At 44.1% G+C, this 12,392-nt stretch overlaps 1 protein-coding gene across 2 annotated transcripts in view; it reads right to left on the bottom strand.

Moving 5' to 3' along the window:
* The window catches only part of rictora (RPTOR independent companion of MTOR, complex 2 a), a 143,184-nt gene that overhangs the window by 29,592 nt on the left and 101,200 nt on the right, over positions 1-12,392 (bottom strand). For both annotated transcript variants that reach the window (XM_078431134.1, XM_078431143.1), the window contains exons 25-28: positions 10,236-10,314; positions 7,746-7,855; positions 1,759-1,846; positions 875-967 (exon numbers count right to left, since the gene is read on the bottom strand). In XM_078431134.1, coding sequence (XP_078287260.1) covers positions 875-967; positions 1,759-1,846; positions 7,746-7,855; positions 10,236-10,314 — 370 coding nt within the window. The remainder of the gene's footprint in view (positions 1-874; positions 968-1,758; positions 1,847-7,745; positions 7,856-10,235; positions 10,315-12,392) is intronic.

Raw genomic sequence — 12,392 nt, 5'->3', positions numbered from 1 at the left:
GTTCCTGAGAAAAGTCAGTGTGTCAGAGATAGACACAAAATGCTGGAGTAACTCAGCGGGACTCCAGGCAGCATCTCTGGAGGGATGGAATGGGTGACGTTTTGGGTCGAGACCCTTCTTCAGACTGGGTCTGCACCTGTCTGGGACTGGAACTGACTCGTTTTTCTAAAACTATCGCAAGCACACATCGCTCAAAATAAATTTGTTATTTATCACTCTGACACTAATCATAATTAAACTAATGTAATATATACCACATCCAGTCATTAATGAACACCATGAAACATTTAGTGTAAGAAAATAACTGCAGATGCTGGTACAAATCGAAGGTATTTATTCACAAAATGCTGGAGCAACTCAGCAGGTCAGGCAGCATCTCAGGAGAGAAGGAATGGGTGACGTCTCGACCCGAAACGTCACCCATTCCTTCTCTCCTGAGATGCTGCCTGACCCGCTGAGGTACTCCAGCATTTTGTGAATAAACACCATGAAACATTTTATTATTACTACCATGGGAGGCTCAGGGGCAGAGTCCATTCACAGACAACCTGCAATAGCTGCACAGAACTGCAGTGGAAGAACATCACTGGCATCAGACCGACCCCTTTTTACCCATCCAGGGCCGTCAGGACCACGGGCATTCTAGTGAGATGTAGGAATCGCAGGTAGACACAAAATGCTGGAGTAACTCAGCAGGACAGGCAGCATCTCTGGAGGGAAGGAAGATGCAAGAATTGCAGGTCTCTTTAGTCCTGGATCGGACGCTTCAGGAACTTGATGAGGATTTGAAAAGTTAGCAAGATGTACAGAAAAGTTGATGAGGGTGGAAATACAGAAAGGTAACCATGTTAATAAAAAAAAGACACCGTCGTACCAGGGCCCAGAGTGCTGCTTTCAGCTGCTTCACACCGTCCCACTTGTCCAGAGATGGCGAACGCACCACGTAACTCAAGTCTGGAACAATGCTCTGCAACAATAGAATGGTATTGAGTAAAGCTCCTGCCCATCCAACATTCCCAATTACACATGGTACGTTCTCCTTTGCACTGGCAAATCAGACACTCCCGAGGCATGAACAGCATGGGGTGGGAAACAGGAAAGAACCCTCTAAATTCCTCTGATTGAGATTTACACAGAAAAGATTGATGTTGCCAGGAATTGAGGGACTGAGTTACAGTGAGGGGGAGAGGGATGTGGACAAGTAAGACTTTATTCCTTGCAGTACAGGGGGCTGAGGGGTGATCTTAGAGAGGTGTATAAAGTCAAGAGAGGAATAGATAGAATAATGCACAGTTTTTACTCAGAGTATTAAGGGACTCCTACTGACAGATAGTTCCGCTACCTATATTCATATTGAAAATTGGAGATAACGTAGTGATGACTATGGGAACACTATTTGTATTATACACATGCCAAATTGGTTGTAACACTATTTTGATCGGAAACTAGATAACACTTAAAAATCGCATTGAAACTGACGTATAGAAAAAAAGCTGTCATAGAATAACAGCCCAGGGGGCAAACATTGTTTCCATGTAACGTCCCAACAGTAATCAGACACCTTAATCTCTCAAGAACAGTCTGTCAGTTTCAGTGAGTGCCCATTGCAATTGACCATCAATCGCTCCTGTTGACACATGTGCAATAACACACACATGGAGCAATTGAATGAAGAGACAGGCTTTTAAATACTGTTTTATTACTGCATTGCACTTATCATGTTGAAAGGTATACTCAGATCCGCAAAAGTTTTCTGACCTGTGTCTCCAGTAAATGGCAGCCAGTTTTATGATGCACCAGCTGGCTATATAGATGAATGGGCAGGTAAACGTACAGTCGTTGTAACCTAGTAAAGGGAAAAAATCAAATTCACAATACAGAATATATAGGACCCTTGTCTTGACTCTCTTTATTTCAAGCCACATATTGAATTTGTATTTATACACCGAGTTCCTGAATGCAATTTGCAGAAACAGGAAAACTTGCATTTGTTAAATATCATATTTCAAGATATTCCAAGAGTCAAGAATGTTTTATTCACATGTGTACCAAAGCGAAACAATGGAAATTCTTACTCACAGCAGTACAAGTCTGTAAGCACAGTACTCAATAGGATAAGATTGTAAAAACTAATTATTTAAAGTGCACCACTAAGTTATTTGAGTGACTGTGGTGGTCATTTTGTCTCACAAGTGGTTTAAGATAAGATAAAGCTAATGTAGTAATTCTGTGCTGCTGCCATTCATTATTGGTGATAATCTGTTAAAGATGTTTACTTAACACACTTCTGACACCAAGTGGGCAAAGATTGCTATTGCACAGCATTTACTTTGGAATCTCAGAATCAGGAAGCCAACGTGGAAACAGGCCCTTCGGTCCACTGAGACTAGCACGTGCACTACTCCCACTTTTATTCTCCCCACTTTCCCATCAGCTGGCCCCAGATTCAACCTTTCACTTACACACTAGGGCCAATTCGCAGAACATAATTTGGGATGAGAAGGGAAAACCAGAGCACCCGGAGGAAGCACACACACAGTCATACGAGAACATGCAAACTCCGCACAGACAGCACTGGAGGACAGGAATGAAGCGGAGTTGCTGGAGCTGATTCTCTACCAGCTGCATCACTGTGTTACAACAGCAATCCCTGCATCCTTTAGACTTTACTTTAAAGATACAGCGTGGAAACAGGCCCTTTGGTCCACTAAGTTCAAAACGAACAGCATTCACCCCGCACACGAGCCACTATCCTACACACTAGGGAAAATGTACAAGCTTTACCGAAACCAATTAACCTTCAAACCTGCAGGTCTTCAGATTACGGAAGGAAACTAGAGCAGTCGGAGAAAACCCACGTGGTCACAGGGAAAAGGTGCAACCTCCGTACAGACAGTACCCATAGTCAGGATCGAACCTGGGTCTCTGGCGCTGTGAGGCAGCAATTCTACTGCTGTGCCACCCCAATTGACTTAATACTCACTTGCCTTGAGTATTCAGCCAATGCCCTGCAAGTATGGCAGCGGTGACTACAAAATAAACCTAATCCATGCTCATCGCTGCTCTCGTTCATGGCCCACGCTGGGAACATTCAGAAATGAGAGCGGTCAGCAACTTCCATGCAAACAAGGCCGCACAATACAGTGAGGCACACATAGGCAGCCAACATCAACCACCCACACTACCATGGCCACGCTCTCATCTTGCTGCTACCATCGAGAAGGTGTACGGGAGCCCAAGAATCGTGACCTCCAGGTCCAAGTACAGTTGCTTCCCAGCAACCATCAGTCTCTTGAAGACTGTACTCAGCAAAATGTACAATCAAGGAACTGCAGATGCTGGTATACAAAAAGCGACACAAAGTGCTGGAGTAACTCAGCGGATCAGTGACAGGATCGGTCAATGTCAGCTTCGATATATGAAGGGGAAACCATGCTTGACTAATCTTCTGGAATTTTTGGAGGATGTAACAAGTAAAATGGATAAGGGAGTGCCAGTGGATGTGGTGTATCTGGACTTTCAAAAAGCCTTCGACAAGGTCCCACATAAGAGATCAGTGTGCAAAATTAGAGCACATGGTATTGGGGGTGGGGAATTGACATGGATAGAGAACTGGTTGGCACACAGGAAACAAAGAGTGGGAATTAACAGGTCCTTTTCAGAATGGCAGGCAGTGTCTGGTGGGGTGCCCCAAGGCTCAGTGCTGGGACCCGTTATTTACAATATATATTAACGATTTAGACGCGGGAATTAAATGTAATATCTCCAAGTTTGCGGATGACACAAAGCTGGGTGGCAGTGTGAGCTGCGAGGAGGATGCTATGAGGCTGCAGGGTGACCTAGATAAGTTGGGTGAGTGGGCAGATGCTTGGCAGGTGCAGTATAATGTGGATAAATGTGAGGTTATCCACTTTGGTGGCAAGAACAGGAAGCCAGATTATTATCGGAATGGTGTCAGATTAAGAAAAGGGGAGGTTCAATGAGTCCTGGGTGTGCTTGTACATCAGTCACTGAAAGTAAGCATGCAGGTACAGCAGGTAGTGAAGAATAATAATAATAATAATAATAATACATTTATTTTATATAGCGCTTTTCAGGAAACTCAAAGACGCTTTACAGAGCAACCAAGACATAAAAACAAACAAACAAAAGATTTATCCAGACAAATAAAGCCTTCATTGGCCTTCATTGCGAGAGGATGTGAGTTTAGGAGCAAGGAGATCCTACTGCAGTTGTACAGGGCCCTGGAAAAAACATATCTGGAGTATTGTGTGCAGTTTTGGTCTCCTAATTTGAGGATGGTCATTCTTGCTATTGAGGGAGTGCAGCGTAGGTTCACCAGGTTAATTCCCGGGATGGCAGGACTGACATAAGATGAAAGTCTGAAGAAGGGTCTCGACCCGAAACGTCACCCATTCCTTCTCTCCTGAGATGCTGCCTGACCTGCTGAGTTACTCCAGCATTTTGTGAATAAATACCTTCGATTTGTACCAGCATCTGCAGTTATTTTCTTATACAATATGATGAAAGAATGGGTCGACTGGGCTTGTTTTTCACTGGAACATAGAAGGATGAGAGGAGATCTTTTTGACAGAACCAGAGGCAAATGTGGGTCCCTTGAAGACAGAAGCAGGGGAATTTATTATGGGGAACAAAGAAATGGCAGACGAGTTAAACCGTTACTTTGGATCTGTCTTCACTGAGGAAGATACACACAATCTCCCAAATGTTCTAGGGGCTGGAGAACCTAGGGTGATGGAGGAACTGAAGGAAATCCACATTAGGCAGGAAATGGTTTTGGGTAGACTGATGGGCTGATAAATCCCCAGGGCCTGATGGTCTGCATCCCAGAGTACTTAAGGAGGTGGCTCTAGAAATAGTGGAAGCATTGGAGATCATTTTTCAATGTTCTATAGATTCAGGATCAGTTCCTGTGGATTGGAGAATAGCAAATGTTATCCCACTTTTTAAGAAAGGAGGGAGAGAGAAAACGGGTAATTATAGACCAGTTAGTCTGACATCAGTGGTGGGGAAAATGCTGGAGTCAATTATAAAAGACGAAATTGCTGAGCATTTGGATAGCAGTAACGGGATCGTTCCGAGTCAGCATGGATTTACGAAGGGGAAATCATGCTTAACAAATCTACTGGAATTTTTTGAGGATGTAACTAGGAAAATTGACAAGGGAGAGTCAGTGGATGTGGTGTACCTCGACTTTCAGAAAGCCTTCGACAAGGTCCCACATAGGAGATTAGTGGGCAAAATTAGGGCACATGGTATTGGGGGTAGGGTACTGACATGGATAGAAAATTGGTTAACAGACAGAAAGCAAAGAGTGGGGATAAATGGGTCCCTTTCGGAATGGCAGGCAGTGACCAGTGGGGTACCGCAAGGTTCGGTGCTGGGACCCCAGCTATTTACGATATACATTAATGACTTAGACGAAGGGATTAAAAGTACCATTAGCAAATTTGCAGATGATACTAAGTTGGGGGGTAGTGTGAATTGTGAGGAAGATGCAATAAGGCTGCAGGGTGACCTGGACAGGTTGTGTGAGTGGGCGGATACATGGCAGATGCAGTTTAATGTAGATAAGTGTGAGGTTATTCACTTTGGAAGTAAGAATAGAAAGGCAGATTATTATCTGAATGGTGTCAAGTTAGGAGGAGGGGGAGTTCAACGAGATCTGGGTGTCCTAGTGCATCAGTCAATGAAAGGAAGCATGCAGGTTCAGCAGGCAGTGAAGAAAGCCAATGGAATGTTGGCCTTCGTAACAAGAGGAGTTGAGTATAGGAGCAAAGAGGTCCTTCTACAGTTGTACCGGGCCCTGGTGAGACCGCACCTGGAGTACTGTGTGCAGTTTTGGTCTCCAAATTTGAGGAAGGATATTCTTGCTATGGAGGGCGTGCAGCGTAGGTTCACTAGATTAATTCCCGGAATGGCGGGACTGTCGTATGTTGAAAGGCTGGAGCGATTGGGCTTGTATACACTGGAATTTAGAAGGATGAGGGGGGATCTTATTGAAACATATAAGATAATTAGGGGATTGGACACATTAGAGGCAGATAACATGTTCCCAATGTTGGGGGAGTCCAGAACAAGGGGCCACAGTTTGAGAATAAGGGGTAGGCCATTTAGAACGGAGATGAGGAAGAACTTTTTCAGTCAGAGGGTGGTGAAGGTGTGGAATTCTCTGCCTCAGAAGGCAGTGGAGGCCAGTTCGTTGGATGCTTTCAAGAGAGAGCTGGATAGAGCTCTTAAGGATAGCGGAGTGAGGGGGTATGGGGAGAAGGCAGGAACGGGGTACTGATTGATAGTGATCAGCCATGATCGCATTGAATGGCGGTGCTGGCTCGAAGGGCTGAATGGCCTACTCCTGCACCTATTGTCTATTGTCTATTGTCTATTGTTGCAGTTTAAGAATAAGGGGTAGGCCACTTAGGATTGAGATGAGGAAAAAACTTTTTCACCCAGAGAGTTGTGAATCTGTGGAATTCTCTGCCACAGAAGGCAGTGGAGGCCAATTCTCTGAATGCATTCAAGAGAGATAGATTTAGCTCTTAGGGCTAACAGAATCAAGGGATTTGGGGAAAAAAAGCATGGACAGGGTAGTGATTTTGGATGGTCAGCCATGATCATATTGAATGGTGGTGCTGGCTCGAAGGGCCGAATGGCTTACCCCTGCACCTATTTTTTATGTTTCTATAATCTTCTATGGACTGGATCTTTGTTTACATTACAGATCAGACTTCAGTTTTTGCAATATGATTACTTAGTGCTAGAGTTATTACTTTGTATTTTTTGATTACTCCATTTTTATCTGTGTGATTTTTGCATTTACGGCCTGTAAAGACAGCAGCAAGTAAGAATTTCAACATTCTGTTGTCGGTACACATGACAATTAAACACTCTTACTCACTCTCGGTAAGGAATCCATACCTAAATGGATTACCTGAGAATATCCGCAGACTCCCCACCACCCTCCTAACTGCCCCGTCTCAGTTAATGAATTAAACAATATATTTTATCATTAGAATTCCAACGTTTCATTGGAACTGGCCAGTTTCTCTGGCTTTTGCCAGACAAAATCTTATGTAAGCTCAGCATCAAGGTGGTGCAGCAGTTCAGTTGCTACCACGGCGCCGGTCACCCAGGTTCAAACCCGACTAGGGGTCCTGTTTGCACAGAGTTTGTACGTTCTCCCGGTGACCGCGTGGGGTTTCTCCAGATGCTCCGTTTCCTCCGACTTTAGACTTTAGAGCTACAGCACGGAAACAGGCCCTTCGGCCCATCGAGACTACTATTTATTACCTATGAGTTGTAAATCTGTGGAATTCTCTGCCACAGAAGGTAGTGGAGGCCAATTCACTATGTTTTCAAGAGAGAGTTAGATTTAGCTCTTAGGGCTAAAGGAATCACGGGATATGGGGAAAAAGTAGGAACGGGGTACTGATTTTGGATGATATTGAATGGCGGTGCTGCTGGAATGGCCTACTCCAGCACCTATTTTCTATGTTTCTATTTTTCTCAGCTAAAATGTCGACATTAGCCTTCCACCCAAAATTGCATCATTTCATTTTTCATACAGCTTTTCCTTTCAGAATTCATTGTCGTAAATCTTAAATTATCCAGATGTGATAAAGCAAAATGCACAGCATTCAGAAGTGGTTGTAGAATTTTAAAAATTGGCTTTTGCATTTGGCAATATTTTAATAAATGTTGAACCATTTTGCCCAGTCGCTCACCTCTGGTTACTGCGACGCACATAGTTCTCTCCATCAGCAGGTTTGCGATATGTAGTGAGTGCCTCATTTAGCTTTTCTTCAATCAGATCCACATACTTCAAGTTGTATTCCTGAAAACACACGTGATGTTCTTTACATTGCTGAAACGATGCGCTGTATTCTATTAATCTTTGAGGCATAACATGAGCCACATGCCCAGCATTCAATGTATCCGGTTCCACATGCATCACAGTTTGGTTTGACAACTGCCCTGCCTAAGACCGCATGTAATTGCGGAGAGTTGGAAACACACTCCAGACAATCACACATAAGGTAGCCTCCCTCTCTCAATCCCCCAAATCCCCCTTCGCCCCCCCCCCCCCCCCCCATGTCTCCATCTACACTTCATAATGCCTCGGGAAAGCAACCAATATAATCACGAACCACTCACACCCTGATCATTCTCACCTCTCCCATCAGACAGGAGATACAAACGCTTGAAATTTCACATCATCAGATTTTAAAACATTTCCCCCCCCCCTCCCCTATCAGATGAATTCCCTGATCTTTCATTCTATCTCTTTGCAGCCCTTGCTTTTGCACTTTATAACTGCACTTTCTCTGCTGTTGTACGGCTTTATTCTATTTGGCACTACCAGATGGACTCACGCATGGCATGATTTGTCTGCATCTATATACTAAAACTCTTGTTTGTTTGTTTATTCCTGAACTACAGCCAAAATGGTACTCGATAGCACGACAATTTTAGGCCCACCTTACTCACCGTCGTCCCTTTGGTGCTAATGGAAGTTTAATTGAAATCGGTGTTATATTTTTAAAGTTAAAGTTTAAATCTATCTCCTAGGGAGGGAGGGGGAGTGGAGGGAGGGAGGGGGGTGGACGGAGGGGAGGCAGGGAGGGGGGAGGATAAGGGGGGTTGAGGGGGATGGAGTGGGGGGAGGGGAGGGGGTGGAGATGAAGGGGGAGGGGAGGCAGGGAGGATAAGGGGGAGGGGGGGGGGGGGGGGGAAGAGAGGGTGCTGCACCAATGCAGGAGAGGTTTTGGCCCAATAGATTCATTTGGTCGAGTAGCTTATAAAACAACATTCTCCACTATATCTCAGTATAGTGACAATAATAAACAATATCGCTATTATTCAGGGATTCAAGATCTTAAATTGAAGCCTACAAAATGCTCATGACATTAGCATTCTGTAACTAACAGAAGATACAGTGTCCCTTGACAAATCGCTGGTTACATGTAAATAAGAGCAAATAAAGCAGGCTGTCTGACATCACAGGTCCTGCTCTACGTTTCAATAAAATCTTGATCTTCTACCTCAACACAATTTTCCCCTTGTATCCCACAATTTTGCCAATATCCAAATGTCTATTGGCCTTAGCTTTGAATGCTACGTCCAAGCCTCCATAGCCATCTGGAAAAGAGAAAGCCATGGTTTCACCATTCAGAAATTTGCCACACTTTCGTCCCAAATAGTCTATCTCTCATTTGCTGGGTTTCGTGGTACACTAGTCATTGAAAGTAGTCATGCAGGTGCAGCAGGCAGTGAAGAAAGCGAATGGTGTGTTGGCATTCATAGCGAGGGGATTTGAGTATAGGAGCAGGGAGGTTCTGCTGCAGTTGTACAGGGCATTGGTGAGACTACACCTGGAGTATTGCGTACAGTTTTGGTCTCCTAATCTGAGGAAAGACATTCTTGCCATAGAGGGAGTACAGAGAAGGTTCACCAGATTGATTCCTGGGATGGCAGGACTTTCATATGAAGAAAGACTGGATAGACTCGGCTTGACCTCGCTGGAATTTAGAAGATTGAGGGGGGATCTTATAGAAACTTACAAAATTCTTAAGGGTTGGACAGGCTAGATGCAGGAAGATTGTTCCTGATGTTGGGGAAGTCCAGAACAAGGGGTCACAGTTTAAGGATAAGGGGGAAGTCTTTTAGGACCGAGATGAGAAAGTTTTTCATACAGAGAATGGTGAATCTGTGGAATTCTCTGCCACAGAAGGTAGTTGAGGCCAGTTCATTGGCTATATTTAAGAGGGAGTTAGATGTGGCCCTTGTGGCTAAAGGGATCAGGGGGTATGGAGAGAAGGCAGGAACGGGGTACTGATTGAGAATGATCAGCCATGATCACATTGCAGGCTCGAAGGGCCGAATGGCCTACTCCTGCACCTATTTTCTATGTTTCTATATTTCTATTTCCTGCATAGCTTCCTTGATTTATATTTGATGACTTTTAAGTGGAGACCATTGAACATGAGAAGTGAACCATTGCAGCACTTCATCGCTCCGTTTTACTCACTATTTCGGAGCTGACACTGCAATTACACAGAACTAAATATGGAAATAAAATACCTGCTGCAAAATGCCAAATCTGCAGCAAATTGCTTCCTTTTGTTCCAGTCATTTAGCACAAAGATGTTATGAACAGTCTAACAATGAAACACTTTTGAAGAGTTTTAGTCACTGAAACTATTAACTATACACACCTGTTGCCATTTTTCCAACTGCTTGGTAACATAACCTCTTTCGTTCAGGTAGGAGAATCCCTTAGGAATTGATAAAAATCTGGAAAAATAAACTACATCTCATCAGGAATCCAGTCACTACCATGGTTCAAAATAGTCAGTTTGAAGAATGGTCCCAACCTATAAAGTCACCTATCCATGTTCTCCAGAGATGCTGCCTGAGCCACTGAATTATTCCAGCACTTTGTGTCCTTTTATGTTACATAATAAAGAGCTGACCAAAGAATGACCAGAGAATTAAACCAATTTCTATCTGGACACACTAACTCTTTCTGTTAAGGCGTAGATTCCTTTGTCACGAGAGAATAAAAAGGGTGAAAGGGGAGGGAGGAAGGGGCAGCCAGAGAGAGGAGAGAGAAGGAAGGGGCAGCCAAGAGAGGGGATTAAGGAACAGGCAAGAGAGACATGGAGAGGAGGGAAGAGGAGGAAGCAAGGGACAGTAAGAGAGATAGATAGGGAGAGAGAAGGGCAGGATTAGAGGGAAGGAGGGGCAATGACAGGCAGACAAGCTGAAAAGCATACAGGCAGGCTCGGAAATGGTAGGAATGCTTGCATGGCAGTGGTAAACGAATTACCCCTTAGATTATTATTATTTTGTGTCATCACACAACTGTTTGCCAATGGCAAGCAAATTTTAGTGCCACACCGTTGGCCACACCACACACTGTATCCCCTTAGATTACTTATAATATATTAATTGCCACGAGCAAACATTTTTCATTTCAATCAATATCTTATTCCTTAGATGCCATGAATTTTGCGCTATTTTGCATTGGGGGTTGAGTGGAGACCTGACATACGTATATAAAATCGTCCAAGATAAAACTAGGGTAAATGGTTGTAACCTTTTTCCCCCAGGGTGGAAATAACAAAGACGTTGAAGGCCAGAGGGGCAAAGTTTAAAGGAGATGTGCAAGGCTTTTTTTTTTTTAAACAGAGGGTGGTGGGTGCCTGGAATGCACTGCCACAGGTGGTGGTAGAGGCAGATACGATAGTGGTGTTTAAGAGGTTTTTGATGGATATGCAGGGAACGAGGTGATATGAGATGACACAATCTTCAGCACAGAACGTGTAGGCTGAACAGCCTGTTCCAGTGTTATACTGTTGTGTGTACACAAAATAGGTCCTGAGAGGGTTGATGCATGAATGCGGCAGCTATTGGCTCCATGGGAACTTCAGAAGACATTCAATAAACTTCCCCATTAGAGACAAATGTGCTGCTTATGGTACTTCAGTTCAGTTTAGTTTATTGTCAAGTGTAGCGAGGTACAGTGGAAAGGTTTTTGTTGCGTGCTATCCAGTCAGCAGAAAGACAATGCATGATTACAATCAATCCATTTACAGTGTGCAGACACATGATAAGGGAACAATGTTTAGTGCAAGGTAAAGCCAGCAAAGTCCGGTCAAGGATAGCCTAAGGGACATCAAAGAAGTACAAGCAAAAAAATGAGCTGAAAGCAGAGTCATAAGAATGTTATTCTTCAGGTTGCAGGTTGGTTGCTGTGATGCCCAGCAGGATGTTGAGAGTTTCAACTAAACGATCATTTTAAGCAAATAGACAATAGACAATAGACAATAGGTGCAGGAGTAGGCCATTCAGCCCTTCGAGCCAGCACCGCCATTCAATGCGATCATGGCTGATCACTCTCAATCAGTACCCCGTTCCTGCCTTCTCCCCATACCCCCTCACTCCGCTATCCTTAAGAGCTCTATCCAGCTCTCTCTTGAAAGCATCCAACGAACTGGCCTCCACTGCCTTCTGAGGCAGAGAATTCCACACCTTCACCACCCTCTGACTGAAAAAGTTCTTCCTCATCTCCGTTCTAAATGGCCTACCCCTTATTCTCAAACTGTGGCCCCTTGTTCTGGACTCCCCCAACATTGGGAACATGTTATCTGCCTCTAATGTGTCCAATCCCCTAATTATCTTATATGTTTCAATAAGATCCCCCCTCATCCTTCTAAATTCCAGTGTATACAAGCCCAATCGCTCCAGCCTTTCAACATACGACAGTCCCGCCATTCCGGGAATTAACCTAGTGAACCTACGCTGCACGCCCTCCATAGCAAGAATATCCTTCCTCAAATTTGGAGACCAAAACTGCACACAGTACTCCA

The sequence above is a fragment of the Rhinoraja longicauda genome, chromosome 3 (genome assembly GCF_053455715.1).
Source record: "Rhinoraja longicauda isolate Sanriku21f chromosome 3, sRhiLon1.1, whole genome shotgun sequence".
Classification (NCBI taxonomy): domain Eukaryota; kingdom Metazoa; phylum Chordata; class Chondrichthyes; order Rajiformes; family Arhynchobatidae; genus Rhinoraja; species Rhinoraja longicauda.
This window is presented reverse-complemented; position numbering and strand designations above follow the sequence as displayed.